We start from the raw sequence: 18,710 nt of genomic DNA, 5'->3' as shown, positions 1-18,710 counted from the left end.
ATTGGTTACCGGGTGGCCAGACCAGCAGACTTTGCAGAGCCAGGTTTTGAAAAGCTCTCAGCATCCCAAAAGCCTTGCTCAATGAGTGGAGAGAAATAATCCCCATCACGCAACAATTTGGTGTTTTTTTATACTGTTCTTGCTACCAGAGAGACTTTGGATGCTGATGGGCAAAATTTGCTTGCAGTAACATCCTGTTTCCATGGCTGCTGCACATGCACTTTGAAACAGCTGAAAGTGCTTAGACCAGTTTTGGCTGGTTTTATAATTCCTTTTCTCCTTTTGAGGTTATTCTGATTTTTAATACTCCCATCATGCAACTTGGAATTTTACAACCTTTGTCTATACTGGTAGTTGTCTAACTTCTGATGTGTTTAAAGCACTTTTCCAACTAGGAATGATCCTCAAAGTTGGAGACTGTATGAGGAACTGGACATTACACCATGTCTAATTCGCATAAATCAAGGTGAAGTCCAGCAAATAAAACTCCTGCTTTGCATATGCAGTATGTCAGGTTCCTAGTACATTTTGTGAACAAATTAAGAAGTACAGGAAAAACCTGTATCATATACAACAGGTATTTCAAGTTTGTTAATCTTGCCCCCATCTAATCTCTATCCAGAGTATGTTATTACAGTAATTAGCACCGTGATTTTTGAATAATAATATGCAACAGTATTCAGTTTCTGATATAACTGTCTTTATAGCTTCTGATTTTTGTCATTAATTACTTTGCAAATTACTGTAAGGACTATTGCTTTTTATTGATCTGCTCTTTTAGTTATGTAAAAGCTAATAAGGACAGGATTTAAAGTTGCAATTACCTTTGTTGCTAAACTTCTTTGCACATGAGTGGCTTTCTTATGTAAGAGCTAAGTACACTTGTAGGTGATTGCAGAATGAAGGCTTGGCTATCCAGAGGAGAGATATGGACTAACCGAAAGCAACAAACATCAGAGATACTAAGAAAGCACACTTCAAAAGCAAGCATTTGATAACTGTTCCGTAATTGTAACCTTACAACTTGTAGGAGCTGCACTTTAAGATACCTGTATTTTCTCCTCGCCACTTCCCAAAGCCAGCAGCAGCTGGCTACATCTCAGTAACGCTTTCAGTGCTTTCAAAACTGGTAGTCCTCCATCAGCGTGGCTGTCGTAAGTACTGTTGAACTACAGCATTCCTAAGTTTTACTCCCTGGGTGTGAGGAGACAAATACAAGATAAGATGATAAAATAACAGATCTGTTGCAAAACCTGTACTTCCAACGGAGACCAGAAGCTTTCAAAGTGACAGATGTAATCCTGCAGCAGCTACTTTTAGTCTCACTTAGGCTGGAATTGAAACAGTACAGCTCTCCTGAAGTTCTCTTTAGCTATGCCCCATTTCTTTTTGAAGAGACTGAAAAAAGAAAATTGCCTCCCGGTGACCCTGTGGTCTTCTTTATTTCCAGCCTGCCCCTGCAGCAGAGCTGGAATTACTCCAGACTGCACATGACTGTGGGCTGCGAGCAGCGGCTGCGCAAGCCGCCAGCACCACACGTGCCAGCAGCCTCCCACTGCCGGGCAGAAGGACCCCTGTATCATCCTGTCTCTGTTCTGAGCACCAGACACAGCCCCTTGGCTTTCACAGTCACTTCTGAATCACAGTGCTGCAGCTCCAGTTGTTTCTCTGGACTGAAACCGCTGTAGTTCTTTTTTTTTTTTTTACACTCTTGAGATGGCAGATAAATAAAATATTATTTTATGACCTCAAGGTTCAAACAGATTTTGATTTGTTGAGCCCTTCGAGGAGTCTTTATGCTAGTGCATTAATTTCTGTTATGGCACGTAGAGAAATTTTTATTTGGGAAAACAGACTTTGACTTCTTATACACAATTAAATTTTGTAAGATTCTTGTGCAAACCTGGAGATGGTATCAAAAGATTTACTCTGGATTACACTGATAAAGTATAGCCCATAAAATGAAAATGTTTTCAAAACAACCATGTAAAAAGGCAACTAATATTCCACTGGTTATCTACATTAATTTTCTTGAAAGTGAGTCACCTAGCCATTGCATAAGCATATTATTGTATTTCTTTTTTTGTTATTCCTAGAAAAATAACAATGAATTAAAAATAGCTCCTAAATAGTATTTAGGATTACATGTATTTAACTTTCAGATCAATGTTTTCTTAGGCTTCTCGATATAGAAATTAGTGAGCTAGGTCATGTATAGGTTATAATACTGTATGAAGTATTGCATTCTTCTTCTTACCTATAGCTACTTTCAGTTAATTTTGCCATTCCTTCAGCTTTGAAGTTGTCCTGGTTTCAGCTGGGACAGAGTTAATTTTCTTCCTAGTATCTGGTACAGTGCTGTGGTTTGGATTTATTCTAAGCTTGACAACATGCTGATGTTTCAGTTGCTGCTAAGTAGCGTTTACTCTGTATCAAGGGCTTTCCAGTTTCCATGCTCTGCCAGTGAGCAGGTGCTCAAGAAGCCAGGAGGAAGCACAGCCGGGACAGCTGAACTGAACTAGCCAAAGGGATATTCCATACCACAGAACATCATGCCCAGTATAGAAACTAGAGGCAGTTGGCTGGGGACCGCCAAACACTGCTCAGGGACTGGCTGGGCACTGGTCATCGGGTGGTCAGCAACTATATATCACTTAGTTTCTCTTGGGGTTTATTCCTCTGTCTATTTTTGTTACCTCTCTTTTCATTGCCTTTTTTTTATAAAATAAAACCACACTTTATTTCAGTTATTGAACTGTTCTTATGTCAACCCATGGGTTTTACCTTTTTCACATTCTCGTCCCCATCCTGCTGGGGCAGAGTGGAGTAAGTGAGCAGCTGTGTGGTACTTAGTTGACAGCTGGGGTTAAACCATGACAGTAATCGAGCTGAGAACGTACTTATGTCGCTTAGAAGCAACAAGATCAAGTTACTCCCATTCCCTCTTAACTGGGTCTTTTGTACTGCAAACTGGAAAAATAAGAAAAGCTACTTACAACTCTAATTTTTTATTTCATGAACATCACACCCTAAAGCTCTGCACTTCAGTATGAACAAATGGGATGAGGTAGCATGTACAAATACTTAATGTGATTCTTAAAACCTAAACCAGCTTTGGTTTGATTTACTGATCCCAAATGCCTGAACGCTTGACAGATTCATCAAACTGACCATTTTTTTCCCAGTACTGGGAAATCCTTTTGGTTGCAGAAAGCCAGTTTGTACTAACTTCTCCCCCGTCCCCAAAATATGAAAAGGAAAGGATTTCAGACAGTGTATTGACTGACTTTGCATTGCATAGGACAAATTCTGAAAACTGTTGGTATGATTTTGATTAACACAGCCATAATTTGAAGCTGATTTACTTCATAATGAGGACTAACTGTGACAGGACACTGCAGTATAGGCTATTTATTTCCAGTATAGGCTATTTATTTCAGCAACTCTCCTCACAATGAACACATCTTATTAACACTCTCTAGATTGTATTTACTGTCAATACATATCCAGGATTTAATTTGAACCCCTGAAGGTCTACATAAATCTGGGGTTTAGTTGCTTGAAAGACAGTCTTTCTGCCCTTAAGATTTAGGAAGTTGAGAACACCCAACTTATGTGAGCCCTCACTTTTATAAGGAACAGATGTCCATGATGCTGCATGTTGCTGGCAAGGTTTAAGAGGTCTGTGCACTCTTATAGTAGTTCACCATTATGCCGGGGCAAGTTTCAATCATGAATTAGAACAGGAGTAGTTTTCTCCTACTTTGAATTCGGCAATATCCTGAATACAACAGACCTTTCCTAGTGTCTTTGGGAAGGAGGCAGATAAAGTAAAGGCAAGTAGAAATAAGTTCAGAAAAGTAAAATCCTTTCTTTCCTATGTTACCCTTCTCTAAAATTAGGCAGCTAATTTGACGATAAAGCTTTACTGAATTCCACAAATTCAGTATTAGACAATTAGTCAAACCACAGAGGCTCAGAAAGACACTGAAAATATTCCCCAAAGCCATAAAACAGACTAAATGCCATTTAAAAAAGTATTTAAAAATTCTGTATCTGGAAACTCTTTAGGGGCTAGAAGTGCATGATCAGTTTTCTGGTAGGTAGGTATTCTTGAGGGGGGGGGTTTCCTTTTAATTTTTGACTGTTCATCATTCACCATTATATCCTAATTTCACCTGTTATTAAATATAATAAATAAAACATCAGAAGACATTGACATTCCATAGTCTCCTATTTCAGCTATGTCAATGTACTCTGGAATTCATTAAACCATACAGCTTTTTTACGTAACTACATCAGAGCTTCAGAATCAAGTTATATGTTCTGCAAACACTGGAAGTAATATTAATTTTAAATGCTAGAGAGAAGGCACCCATGCCAATTACAGCAAATGGTCGTCAATGGAACGACAGCATCAGAATAAATTTCCTAAGATGTGCTCATATTATTAAATGACAGAGACTATTATGAAGCTCCTCCATGTTATTGAAGAAATAATAAGCGGAAAAAATATTTATTTTGTCTCTGATTAGGACTGACTTGAAGGGGAATCCTAATTCAACTCTAACCAAAAGTATCTACATACCTTGTGGGATCTACAACTTCATTAAGCATACCTTAAGTGATACCGAAGAGTATGCGACGTGATCCTGTTAAGTCAACCATGTGGCTGAAATTTACCCAATCGCCTCTCCAGTTGACTACTAACTTGAATTCTATCTGCACAAATCAAATGAACCACACTAGCAGGAAGTCTGAATATAATTGCCTTCTTCGTATTGCCTATAGGCTCCTGTGTTTGTACAGTCTGATTAGTTTTCTCCTCCTCCTCTTCCCCTCCCTGCAGCAGCATCTGCTGTCTGTACAGCTCCGTCAACGCATGCTCATGGTTTGTTAATGACAAGTAGGCTTTCACTTTTTTTGAGTGAAAGAGAACTCCTGGCAAGACTTCCTGCAAATACAGTGATATAAAATAGCTGTTAGATGACATCATACCAGTCCAGCATGGAGCTTTTCATAAAATGCAAACTTGTACATTATGAAAAAAAGCTGTCAAATAGAGAAACAGATGTTTTCTCTGCTTCGTAGTAATGAAGCTGGATAAAATTGTGATAATCTCGTTACAAAAGCAGTTGAGTGTGCGCTGGAGTGGGGTAGTCAGTTGCTCTTGATGTTAACAAAATCTCAAGGATTGTTGTGACAGAAAAATTAAGGTTTTAATTCTGGGAATGGGAATAGCAATTGTGATAATGCTTTCAGGATCAAAGCAACCACAGGTATTTTCAGTTTTGTTCCTGGATCTCCCAAGAGCTCTCATCTGAATGAAACATTTCCTCCTGCCTCACAATTAATCAGCCAAGAAACTGAAAAGACACAGGCAAATTGAATTACTTTAGCACAATCATACTGCCATTACAGCATGATTTGCATTCAGTCACTGGGAGCCTTAAAGGAATCATTGTGGTCTGTTAGTAATTTGAGGACTAGGCTGTTTACGTGGTGGCCTAATAACTTTGAAGGTTCTGGTCTTTGTTAAGAAACTCTTAATAGGTATGTGAACTACAGGCAGTTCCAACTTCAATTAAATAGTCAGAAACAGATAACAAAAAAACTCCACAAGGCATCCATTGTTCATAACGTTATTTGAAGTGCCCTGCAAAGCAAATAAAATTTCATGGGGACTGGGAGACTTAATGTACTTTCTGAGAATTTCTTCCAAGGTTTGATTCATAAGATCACATTACTCCTTTTAGGTTCAGAAGCTAGGATTCACTCAGTCTTCTTTATTTTGGAGAAGGACTTCTAGTTGAGAAACTTAACTGATATGTATTAAAAAACTTTATTCCTTCAAAGGAGAAGCTAACTTAAAATACTCATAAAAAAGAAACAATTTAAATTTATCTCATGAAGAGTCACCACCACTAACAGATCTCTTCTCTAAATAAAGTTTTAGGTTTTCTCTGTCCAGTGTAATGAACTTGTTCATTTTGCAATCACCTAGATAGCCTTTACTTACAGGAGAAAAACAAAGAGGAAATCCAATGTCTATAATTCAAACAGGGAGATATTTTCCCATAAAATCACATTTTCAAATTTCAATACATCTTTTGTTATGGCAGTGCCAATTAATTTTTTTTTTATTAAAGAAAGATAAAAACTCTTTTCTATCTATCCCTATGCTAGCAGAGAAACCAGAATGTGAACTGTAGAAGGAATGAGTTAAAACTAACTGGATGGATCAGTATGGCTAATAACATGTTCATTTAAGACCTCTTTTATTATTTCAAACAACAATTTCTCACACAGAAGCGTGAAGCCATGGGTAAGTGAGCAAGGTACACCGTTTCAGAATCTGTATGACAGCATATTTGAGACAATATTATAAAAACACCAGGACTTGTTAACGTTTTTTTTAAACATGGGTAAATCCATCGTATTATGTCAAATAATCATGACTATACAAGAAATATGACATCATTATACTTAGAATTAGCACTACTGCCTATTCTGGAACAAGTCAGCGCCTGTAACCTGAAAAACACGCTTATTACCCACTGCTCCTCATTGTCAACTGTGGTTTATAAAGCATTAGCAGCTGAACTCCCACATTGGCGGTGATACATGCAGTACGATGTGACCATCCTTGGTGCCCAACCAGCTTTGTGATTTTTTCATGGATACTTCTTCCCTTCCTGACACCCTAGCGTCAGGCCATCTACTCAAGGTACCTGCTAGCCCTTCCCCCGGTAGGATTATGAGATGTCTGAGCTCAATTGACTGTTAACTCTTTTTCCACCTGCAAATTGTCTTCAAGTAGAATATATAGAACCTGGACTGGAACTGCCAGACATTGTGTTGTTTAGTTGCGGTGCCTGTTCCGACCAAACTGCCAAAGTCTGTAAATCCCTGCCGTGCCTACCGCGCACAGGCAAAGCAACTTTAGCATTCACATATGGCATACACAGTCCATCCAGGAGCAAGAAACACAGTGCCCACGGTACATCACTCGCTGTGCATGCATAGGCTGTCAGTCAGGGACGTGAGCTGCAGGTCTGGGACATCCCACACCCATCAGCCTGCCTATGCCCCTGCCCTCTCTGCCTTGTTACTCCCAAGAGGTATTGTTCCCTCCACACCTTCCCCCAAGACACAGATCTACTACAACCTTTCCAAAAAGGAAAAAAGAACCCCCCCCACAAACTACTGCCCCACTTGCACATTCTCGTCACCCATATACTCTCTATTTAGACTGCAGCCTTTCCCACGAAGAGGCTGTCATCCGAGTCTTGTGGACATCCAGGGATTTGTTATGCCCTGCCACTACCGTGCTGCTGTCCTCTTCGCAGCATTAGTGGCAGGTGGCAATTTCTCCACCTAGGATACGACGGGATCCTGCAAAGACAAGATTTAAGAAAGGAAGCTGAAAACAAAATGCACAATGCCAGTGCCATGAATTTTCTAGGTTGTGTTTCAAAATAAACACCTGCAAACAGCAGCAGTGCTTCCCCAGCGGGGCACGAAGGCAGGTGCAGGCCATGCCCTCCCGGCTCCCGCGGGCAATGCCGGTGCTGCTCCCCTGCCTAGGAAAACTCCACGAGCGCTGGCCGGAGCTCTGCCGCCCGTGATCTGCAAGGGCAGAAACCTTGCCAGGCCGGACGTGGGTACGTGCCAGCAGCACGGCACGGGTGTCTAAGGGCAGTGCCACACTTTAAAGTATATGTAGGACTTGACTCATCCTTAGCAAGAGCGCTGCAACAAGCGTTAGCCAGGCCACGGGGCGCGGGCTGACTGTTGTAAAGGCAGAGGCCTGCGTGCGCACGGGTGACCAGCGCCCTGTAACGCTCACGGCAGCCGCCGCTCCCCGTTACCCGCGTCGCCGGGGCCGCGGCCGGCGCGGGGCGCGCGGGGGCCACGGGGCAGGAGGCGCGCGGCCAGGCGGCACAGCGAGGAACGCGCGGCAGGCCCTGCGCACGGTGCCACCGCGGGCGGGGCGCGCGGGGCGGGCGGGGCGCGCGGGGCGGGCGGGGCGCGCGGGGCGGGCGGGGCGCGCGGGGCGGGCGGGGCGCGCGGGGCGGGCGGGGCGCGCGGGGCGGGCGGGGCGCGCGGGGCGGGCGGGGCGCGCGGGGCGGGCGGGGCGCGCGGGGCGGGCGGGGCGCGCGGGGCGGGCGGGGCGCGCGGGGCGGGCGGGGCGCGCGGGGCGGGCGGGGCGCGCGGGGCGGGCGGGGCGCGCGGGGCGGGCGGGGCGCGCGGGGCGGGCGGGGCGCGCGGGGCGGGCGGGGCGCGCGGGGCGGGCGGGGCCAGGAGGCGGTGCTTTCCCCACCTCCCCGCGGCGCCGCCCTCCGCGCCCGAAGCCTGCGGGCGGGTACGCACACGCCTCCCGCAGCCGGGGAGGGGGCCGGGGCGGCGGCGCGGAGGCAGGAGAGGGGAGCGGGGAGAGGCGGCGGGGAGCGCCGCGGCGGGCCGGCAGCCATGGTGCTGGTGGTGGTGATGGGCGTCAGCGGCTCGGGGAAGTAGGTACCGGGCGGGCGGCGGGGGCTGCCCCGGGCGGGTGTTTCCGACTCGCCGTCGCCGCAGGCTGCCGGAGCCGGTCTGCGGGGGCGGGGGTCTCAGCCCCTTGCCCGAGGGCCAGGGCAGGCTCTAACCGACTCTCGTTGCTTCCCTGCAGGACCACGGTGGGGTCGCGCCTGGCAGCCAAGGTGCGTGTCCGTGCCGGCTCCGGGGGCGGCGGGCAGCCCCCTGCCTGCGGGCGGCCGGGCCGGGCCGGGCGGGCTGGGGCGGGGGCGCGCTCAGCGCCGCGCCGCGCTGTGTCAGCGGTTGCTGCTGCTGAGCCGGCGTTGTAATTGTTGCTAATCGACATGACGTAAGTGGTGATCCATGCTGTGGTGCAAGAGGCTTGGCGTAGAAATTACATCGTCATAAAGCCTGGGAGCCTTGTTAGCTCGCCTGGTTTGGCTGAATGATCAATAATTTATATATTTTTTTTTCTTAGCTCGGATGGAAATTCTACGATGCTGATGATTACCATTCTCCAGAGAACAAAAAGAAGATGGCAGAAGGAATACCACTAAATGACGAGGTACCTTGTATACACCCTGAAAGAACAGCCATCGACACAGTTACCTGAGTAACCTCTGGCACATCCCACTGCAGTGAGTTGTACTTCAGGTGGACTAGGCTGACTGTAGGCACAGGCTGAAATTACAGGTCTGCAGCCGGTAAGGGGGAGGCTTCTTGTGTTACAAAGATTTCTGAGTAAACAAAGTAGTTTTATCAAAGTGTGCTTGGTAGCTCACAAGGCGGTTGCTTCTGATTCAGGATTTCTCTCTCAGAAGTCTCTCCCTCTACATCAATATACAGGTCGCAGCTTTAGATTACATGCTGTTGCTTCGAGTTAAGTACAAGAAGACAAGCAAATATTTCTAGTGAAGTACATTTCATCACTTTCAGTTACTGCAGTGATTAGTCCACAAGATTCTGTTTTACAGGCTCCTTCTTAAAACGTCCTTCCTTCCCTTCAGCCTGTTGTTCAAGCTTAAACAGGTAGAAAAGATCAAGTTAGTTTCACAATACTTACAAATTGAGAGACTTGAGTGATTAGAAAAGTTACAAGATGACACCTCTTGAACTTTTTCTGGGAAATATCTAGAAACAAAGCTGAGCTAGGGAGTTCTTCAAAGCACTCTGTATAGTCTGAAAAACAATATTGTAGGTTCTAGAAACTTTAATCTTTCAGTATTAGTTGGAAGTTCATATATGCTAGCATGTCGTCTAAAGCAGCACTGTGCAAAGGAATGACTAAACCATTGGCGTATAGTGTGAGCAAGAGGGAAGCATCTCTTCTGAAGCTCCAGAGATGCAAAATTGTGAGTGCCTTCCAGTGGGACATGATTCTGTAATGACAATAACAAAGAGTTGTTGCATTTATTTGTCCATTTATCATTTATTGTACTCACTCAGCAATAACAGCATTGAAAGATGAAATGGGAGCAGTTGTTTAGTACTCAATATGTACAAAAAAATGTTTCTGGGAGCTTAACATTTAAAATAAGATTATAATAAGTTGATCGACCACTCACATTGTGTTTGCCTAACTACCAAGCAGAAGTATTGCAAAATTGTGGCTATGACAACACATTTGTGATTGCTACCGACATAAAAATGATATATTTTATTGCAGATAACTAAATTTAAATCTGTTCCTGAAAATCTCAACTTTGATCCAAAGCATTGTGTGTATGTGCCAAGATACAAGGAAAAAGAAACAACAATTCAGGCTGTACATTTGAATTGTATAATGGAAGCAAGAGAGAAGTTGACTGTCATTCAAAGGTTTACAACATGCATGCTACATGTAAATACAAACTACTTCCATCAGATAGTTCCAGGTATCTGTAATGTAAAAAGTACTATTCCACTAAAAACATCGTACTGACAACATGAGCACTTCTTGTTAGCCTTCAGGTGAATCTGCGTTAGGAAGAATGAGAATCAAAACTGAACTTGCTGTACAGTTTAATGCTAATTTTCATCTCTAGTCAAAATGCTCTAGATGTTGGAACTAATTGTTTCAAATCAATTTCATAAACAATTTTGAACTAACTTGTTTTCTATCTAGGACAGGATTCCCTGGCTTTGTGTATTGCATGATATACTAAGGAGGTAAGAGAACATCTAGCTGTGAGGAGTTTAGGCTAAAGAAAATAAAAAGTACCAAAAGTATTTTTCTCCATTGCATTCCAAAGCAGAAATGTATGTAGTAGTGTAAAAATATTCTGCAGGTAGTAAAGCCATTCCATTTTCATTTATCTAAGCTGTCACAGTAATTGCTAAGGGTGAGATAATGCCTGAATAAAAGTGTTGGGAAATTGTTGGCAATGATAGTTGTTTTTCTACTGTCTGTGTAAAAATAATTTCAAGGATCCAGTTCAGTAACACGCCTGACATTAGATACTTACAAAGTACATAACCACAAAATCCACCAATAGTGACAGCAGGATAAAATTTTATAAAATATTGTTAAAGATACAGTGTCAAGTTTGCTTGACATCATCTGCCATAGGATCCTTATAGAGAAGCTGATGGAAGTTAAGTGCTGGATGAGCAGACAGTGAGGTGGATTGAAAACTGGCTGAACAGCCAGGTGCAAAGGGTGGTGATCAGTGGCACGAAGTCTGTCCGGGGGCTGGTAACTTAGTGGTATACCCCAGGGGTCAGTGCTGGGTCCTGTCCTGTTTAACATCTTCATTAATGATCTGGGTGATGGGGCAAAGTGAACTCTCAGCAAGTTTGCAGATGACATCAAACTGCGAGGGGTGGCGGGTCTAGAGGGACCTTGATAGGCTGTGGAAATGGGCTGGCAGGAACTCCATGCAGTTTAAGAAGTGCAAAGGCCTCCCCCTGGGGAGGAACAGCCCCAGGCACCAGTACAGACACTGCCCGGCACCCAGCTGGAAAGCAGCTTAGCAGAAAAGGACCTGTGGAGGTGCTGTGGCAGACACCCAAGCTGAATGAGCCAGCAATTGTGCTCTTCTGAAAAGGCAGGCCAGCAATATCCTGGGCTGTATTACACAAAGTATTGCCAGCAGGTCGAGGGAAGTGATCCTTTCCCTCTCCTTAGCACTCGTGAGGCCACACCTGGAGTGCTGTGTTCATTTCTGGGTTCTCCATCATGACAGAGACATGAACATACTGGAGAGTATCCAGTGATGGGCCATGTAGGTGATGAAGGGACTGAAGCGCCTCCCAAATGAGGAAAGGCTGGGAGAGCAGGGACTCTTTAGCTTGCCTTTACACCGTGGCTGTTCCTTGCTTGAGCACACCAGGTGAGCATACCTCATTGGTGCGGGCTCATTTACTGAGAAGTTTGTCTGGATTGTTACTCTGGATCCATTGCCTTATGTTACATGCTAGCCCAAGGCTACTGCCCAGCTCCAGAAACTTTGCAAAATCAAGTATACTTTAAAAGACCCTAATGCCAGTGTTTTAATTACTGGTACAAGTAGCTGAGGCTGGCATTGGCTTACCTAGGTGAAAATAGTAGATATTATAAGTTCTTGTTTCCTTGTGCACCAAAATCTGATGAACAGAGCATAATTTTTAAATAGATTCATACCTAATTTTAATTTGATTACAAAACTAATTCTGGATTTGCTTTTCAATGAAACAGACACACCCACCATTTAATGCTTCCTTTATTTTAAGAAACTTTACCAGTAAAAAATCCTATGTGCAAGGCATTAATTTACTTGCATCCAATCCCTTGTTTAACTTGAAGTGGACATATATGCAGTGCTGCCATTACAGGAAACATAGAATAGAACATTACAGTTAAATATGACACAATGAAAACAGGTGTTGAAAGTATACCTCCGTATGTATTTAAGAACAGAGGCCTGTACTGTTCAGCAGCCACATACTCTGAACAGATTAGTACAGTAATTTTATAGATAACAGATGGGAGTTTGTATGGATATTCAGTTGCTGCTGTTCTCAGCAAGTGGGGAAATGATGGTGATACTTCCCAGTGCTAGAACTAAATTTGATTTGGGAAAGAATGGTGGCTAATAGAAAATGTTCCCAAGATTTACATTTTACCAAGAGGCTGGCTAGCCTGACCTCGCTTTCAAATCACATCTTCACCTGCATTGGTAATTTGATTTCAAAATCCTGTCAAAATTATGAAAAAATGCCGCTTCTCCCAAGGCTGTCCTCTGCAGGGATCCGGGTCTCATCTCCCTTGTTCAGTAGAACTAATACAGAATAACATTTTGTTATACCACACGTGGATGTATTTTTTTCTTCTTTCATTTTTGATAGAGAAGACTCGCGTAGCCAAGATGCTGTTCTGGCCTGTTCTGCACTGAAGAAGATGTACAGGCTTGTATTAGTTAGCGGAGCATCTGCAATTGAAAGCAAGCAGCCAGCACAACCAGGAGAAAAGCCAGCACTGAAGATCCTCTTTGTTCATTTGCATGGGCCTATAAACATTATTGCTGGCCGCCTGGAGAAGAGGAGAGGACATTTCATGCCACCTGAACTTCTCAAGTCTCAGTTTGATACTCTGGAGCCTCCTACAGCACCAGAAAATTTTATTACTGTCAGTGTAGAAAAATCTCTCCCCAAGATATTGCTGGAGATAGAGAGTGCCATTTTGCAGGATGAGGCTCTTCTAGAGTAATACCCTGAACTACACATGCAGAAATTATCTTTTAAGATATTAAGATTGTGAAACAGCATTTTAATTATTAAGTTAAAAACTTAATTATTAAATAGAAACAAATTGTTTTTCTTGGTACTTAAATGGATTGCAATATTAAGAGCTTTTTTTTTAGTATTTTTATCATGGCTCTGTAGAAGATGTGCAAGATGAAATTTTCAAAAACTGTCAACTTCTTTAACCCTTCACCATATGAAGTTAAAACTCCCATTTTAGGAAAAGCCTGCTTTTGAATATCCTGCCAAGGGTCATACACAATAATTAATTTTCCTCATTTTAATTTTTACTCTGTGGACATGGGCACTTCTGCTATTAAGTGATGAAATAATTTACAGCTTTGTTAGAAACAATCTATTTTTCTAGAAGTGTAAGAGGCAGGAACATGGATGATGAAGTTCTGCGCCTGACACTACCACTGTCTCACTACCAGATCTTCAGTAAGTTGTAGCTTTGTGTCCTAGCTAACCAGGGCACTGGTGACCTCATGAGAACTTCTGTGAACTCTTACTGAACACCCAGCTGAAAAATGTGAGGAAAAAAAGGTAGTGGTGGTGAGGCAATATACAAAATGCAATTAATTGTATGGAAAGTTTTAGAAATAAAGTGTAAGTGGCATCATATTGGCTCTCAGCTCATGGTTTTCATGTATAAAGCACACGCATTAATGAGGTACAGTGGAGAGTGAGTCAACCAGTGATCAATACTCTATACAAATTGAGTGAAAATAATACAAGATTGATAGACATTTCCTTCTTATAGAAAAACTAATACCTCTCTCACAGTTGGACCTCCTCCTTCACTTCCCTTTTCTGGTGTGTGCTTTAGTTTTCCACCTCTGCCAATGCCCACTCCAACACATGCATATGGATAGGTGTTCATACAACTGCTTTAAAGCTTAAGATCAAACTATTTCTAATGCACATTTCTCACTTTTTTTTTGGTGATTGGAAAATTCCAAATAGCCTGTCTGTTACCTAACTCACAGAATTTAAGGCTGAAATCCTTTTTTATTGCCAGAGTTTCTTAAAAAGTTCTTTATGTCTTGTTACACAAGGGATGCCACGTTTAGCTTAATGAAATCTACAGATAGTTTCTGTAAGAAACAAATATTTGGGTCACATCTGAATGGATGCCATTGCACATGGATCATTTTTACTGTCATGCAATTTTTTCATTTCTAGGATGACAGATGAACTCCTTTAGAATCAAAACTCATGTTTCAAAACATCTTTGGTGTAATTTTTACCTGGATAACTATCTGATAACCAAGACAAACATTTGTCTTAGTTTTCATTATGTATGAGTAGTAAGGGCTTTGTAGTTCACTAGACAAACTACTGTGCTTAGATCAGTACAATAAATAGGTGTTACTTGAGTGAAAGCAGACATTCTTAGAAACAGATTTGGGGTTGTGTATGTTAACATACCCACACAGAAGTGGCCTTTTCGTGTTTGTTCGTGACCCGGAGGGAGATTACCAGGCTGTTACCAGTTTTAGTCTCCTGCTGTACAGCACAGCAGCATTAGAAACAGGGCTTGCTCTCAGTTCAGAGTCTGGTTATGGTGAGAGCCAAGGTGCAAGCTTAAAACAGAGGCAAAGGTACGTGCAAAAGACAGGTATGTCTGTCTGATCCTTAGCACCATCAAACTTCAGCGACTAGGCACCTCTTCAGACAAAGTGACTTGTCAGAACGGTGAAGGTTTAGTAGCTGTGATAGTCAAAGAAACGGCACCCTCTCGTGGTACCTCCCGCTTTTTGTGATGTCTTCCTATTTTCCCAATACACAATTTTACAAAGAAAGCCTCTGTAATATACCCATTACTAAATAGAGATCTGTGCTCACTTTTTTTCAGACAGAGTAAAACTAGGTCAGGACACTGAACAGTGATGGGAAAGCAGCTGCACCCTGTCACAGATATGATCAGACCTTAAAAAAACAATAGTTGGGCAACATTCTCAAGCATGAGTTCTGAAAAGACTAGACTCCCGATATTGAGATCTGTTTGTCAGCTTTTATGGGATGCTCCCGAAGCTGCTGGCACCAGCAGAAAATTGTACTCAACACTTAAAAACTATTCCCTCTTAGGAAAGCCAATGTAAGCACCTAGGGTTTTGTAAGTCTTTTCTGAACAAAACAGTATGTTCTTACTTACAGCCAAGTCATGCTTTGTCAAATTAGGTTGCGGTATTTCTCACTCTTAGCTCCCATGACAGGAGTATTTCCTTTCCTTAGCTTTTTAATATTTTGCCTTTTGCTTTTACTTAAAGCAAAACAGGTATTTCTACAGTTCAAATGATTCTGAAAGGACAACAAAGCAACCATTTAGATAAACATGTCACAAGATACATGTAGTTTTCACAGCCTGGAGTTCAGTACTTTAGTCTGCCAAGTCCTGATCAGCTGGTGCCTGAAGCTTGCAATTCCCACTTCCATTAACAGAAGACACCTCTGTATCTTCACTGTTCTAGCCCCCACATTAACTAGGAATTATCAGCACCTACCTAAAGCTAGTCATATTTTGCAGACTTGGTGCTCATGAGAACCTCCCATTTCCAAGAAAGGGAAGCTGACAGTAAGTGAACACAGCAAAACGTTAAACACACATCAGTTTTTCTCAGAATATGGATCTGAAGATAATGCCAAGCATCTGCATTTCTCTCTGAATCTCAGAAAAGGCAGGAGTTTGCCTCCACCATACTTTATCTCAGAGAGGGACATGAAGCCAAAAAAACTGCACAACCTGCCCGCTCCATAAACAAGTAGAAACCAAGAAGCAGTTACGGTGCAGGTGAAATCTTCACGAACACAACTTCTTACAGATGCTTTACCTCTACACTCTTCTGGCTTGCTTTTTATTTAGAAAAGGAAGATTGCAAGGCTCCTGGGAAACCTTCCATTAGCTCCATCTCACATTCAGTTTATTTTCCCCAACACAGGACCATGCTTGTGTAACGAGCTGGACAGAACCGTTAGTTTACTAAAACTTTTGCCACAGTGCCACATACCTGACCTTTGCAATGCTAAATCCACAGGGGATTGCAGGAGTGGCTGGCTTTTTTCCCCTACACGGGAAAAGCCTCCAGTTTTCTGCCAGCCTGTTCACATGCAGCTGCAGGAAAGTGCAAATTATTTAAAAGAACAGCACATTCGCATTTTGCATGCCTGGCTGTGGACCCCAGCTCCATAATTTGAGACAGTTTCAGATACTGCATAAAAGGTTGTTGTCAACTTAATCTGTTGTTATCTGCTGTTCTAAACTATAAAAAAGCATTACTTCTCTTCATTTACATCTTGTGCATCACAAATTAACAGATGTCAGTTACCCAAATGCTAACCACATAAAACCACTCTTGATTTCAAGGAGGCTTGGCATGTGTAGAGTGGAAGGAAGAGATCGCAGAAGAATCCCTGTACTTAAGTTTCATTTACCTGCCAAAAGACAACCCCACCTTTCATTTACACCCCACCCCACCCCCTGCCTTTTTTTTAAGTGAACTGAACACTGTATTAGGGATGTTGTGTTCAGGTTAGTTGGGCAGGTTATTTATGTTTAGCTCAGGTTATTGGGATGCAAGCTTTCTGTCTGTATTTTGAAATTCATTTAGCAAAGGCAGCAAAAGCTAAGAAGGAAACATCTGGAGTTAAAAATTGTTTTTTCTCTGCCATGTTTCTGCCATGAGCACAATTTATCTATGGAAGATAGATGCTCTATACCTCCTCAAGATTTTATGCTAAGCATAGTTTGTAACATGCTGTGTAAATACTGTACCTAATACAGCATAAGCATTTTGCAATGCTATGAGGAAATACAAATGAAATGCTAGATCCCAGTAACAGTATCCATTCATACATTACATACAGAAAAGGTACAACCTTCTTAAAACTACACAGGTTGTCTATACGGGCAAAGGAACAACCCCAGCTGCCTGGCAACTCTGCTCTAAATTGAGGTGGTTATTTTATTAGGCAGGCACTGGACCAAGAAGAAACCACATCCTTAAAACTAGAAATCTTGCTGTCACTTTCCCAACAGTACTGTAACAACCTTTGATTTGAATATACATATTTTAAATGGCATCTGTCAATTCACACTACCATGACTTCCAGCTTTTTCTTTTTGCAGCAGTTACTATCTCTAGCAATAGTTACTATCTCTAGCAATAGTCTGATTATCAGGCAAGGCAGCTCTGTAGACCGGATCAATCCTACCAGATCATTTGGTCCAGTGTAGGGGAAAAGGAAAAGAAAACAGAGACAAGCTTCAGGCAGACATGCCCTTTTTCTGGTCCAAAATGCAAGCAGTTCAAATACAAGTTACCGAAGTGCTTGCAGTTAACTATAATGGCTCCTGAAAGAAGAGGTAGATCATACTTCTTAAGAGAGAATTTTAGAAAGATGGTAAAAGCAGCAATGGGGGATGGGGAAGCAGTGCACTAACAGAAACACTGTAATATGCCATTACACCACCAAGTGTTATCATTCTTTTATTGTTAAAGATTAATAAAAAGTCTACCCTACTTACAAACTTTATTCCATTTACTGTGTTTTCTGAAAATCCCTCCTATGCAAAAGCTGGCTCAGTGTTTTACCATCACTTACAGAAAGTCAGTAACTGTTGTTACTAGTTGACAATACTTACTGATAAATATCACCTGTATTTCAAGAAGGAAACTTAGCTCAAGGCTCACTGTAGAATGTAGATCAAATTTCACCTCTTGCTGAATTGCAATAAAATTTTACTTCAAATATAGCATCTCCTAGTTTGTAACATGCAACTGAAATACTTACATAGGTGAACTGCATACTGTCTCAAGAAAGCATTCATGCTAATTAGATTCATCATTGTTTTAGTGCCTTGGTAAAGCTTGCTAAAATTACTCCCTTCCCCACCCAACCTTTTCATTTGACAGTAGGCTTTCTGCATGTTACAGATTGTATTCTCAAAAGGACTTGCCTTCTGTATGATGAGGGGTCTTAAATTTATTAAAACAAGGCCCTAGTAAGGCATGTTATAGTCAGATTAGTTACTCTGAAGATCCTAACAAAGTCTTGTGAAAGTAACTGTAAAAAGGTAGTGATTATTCTACAGAAACTACTTGCTATCTGTATCACCTCCCTATCACAGTCATGCACTTGGTGCAATGAAAGCTACCCACCCAATAGAAGTCACTGTGAAGGTATGATGATGGGTCTGATCACTGGCTTGGCAATAATTTTGCACCCAAACTATAGGTATTTTGAATTTAATATAATCAAAACCTTTTATCTTACCAATAGATTCTATTTTAATCTATTCCTGTTTATTTTAACACTTCATGCTGTTACCTCTATGAGACTTTGATCCAGCGGCAGAGGCTGCTAACCAGGAGAACTTCCTGAAATTTTCCCAGTGCCATGCATCACCAGTATTTGATCAACTTACTTACTGCCAAAGTAAGACAAGATTACTAGACAGTGACTGAAACTTCCCTTCTGTGGTAAGAATACAA

At 42.3% G+C, this 18,710-nt stretch overlaps 1 protein-coding gene across 4 annotated transcripts; it reads left to right on the top strand.

The window, feature by feature from the left end:
• Window positions 1-8,313: 8,313 nt before the first annotated feature.
• On the top strand, window positions 8,314-13,837 carry IDNK (IDNK gluconokinase). 4 transcript variants are annotated; one of them, XM_056324607.1, is made up of 5 exons: window positions 8,314-8,365; window positions 8,669-8,699; window positions 8,993-9,079; window positions 10,619-10,662; window positions 12,820-13,837. In XM_056324607.1, the coding sequence occupies exons 3-5, from the start codon at window positions 9,050-9,052 to the stop codon at window positions 13,178-13,180; spliced, it is 435 nt and encodes a 144-aa protein (XP_056180582.1). In that variant the 5' UTR covers window positions 8,314-8,365; window positions 8,669-8,699; window positions 8,993-9,049; the 3' UTR covers window positions 13,181-13,837. The 4 variants fall into 4 exon arrangements, with proteins under 4 accessions (XP_056180582.1, XP_056180584.1, XP_056180581.1 ...); XM_056324606.1 differs by lacking the exon at window positions 8,314-8,365 and adding an exon at window positions 8,407-8,513; XM_056324609.1 differs by lacking the exons at window positions 8,314-8,365; window positions 8,669-8,699 and adding an exon at window positions 8,389-8,513.
• The last annotated feature ends 4,873 nt before the right edge of the window (window positions 13,838-18,710 follow it).

The sequence above is a fragment of the Falco biarmicus genome, chromosome Z, assembly GCF_023638135.1.
Source record: "Falco biarmicus isolate bFalBia1 chromosome Z, bFalBia1.pri, whole genome shotgun sequence".
NCBI lineage: Eukaryota > Metazoa > Chordata > Aves > Falconiformes > Falconidae > Falco > Falco biarmicus.
The sequence above is the reverse complement of the archived record's forward strand: the minus strand, read 5'-3'. Positions and strand labels throughout refer to the sequence as shown.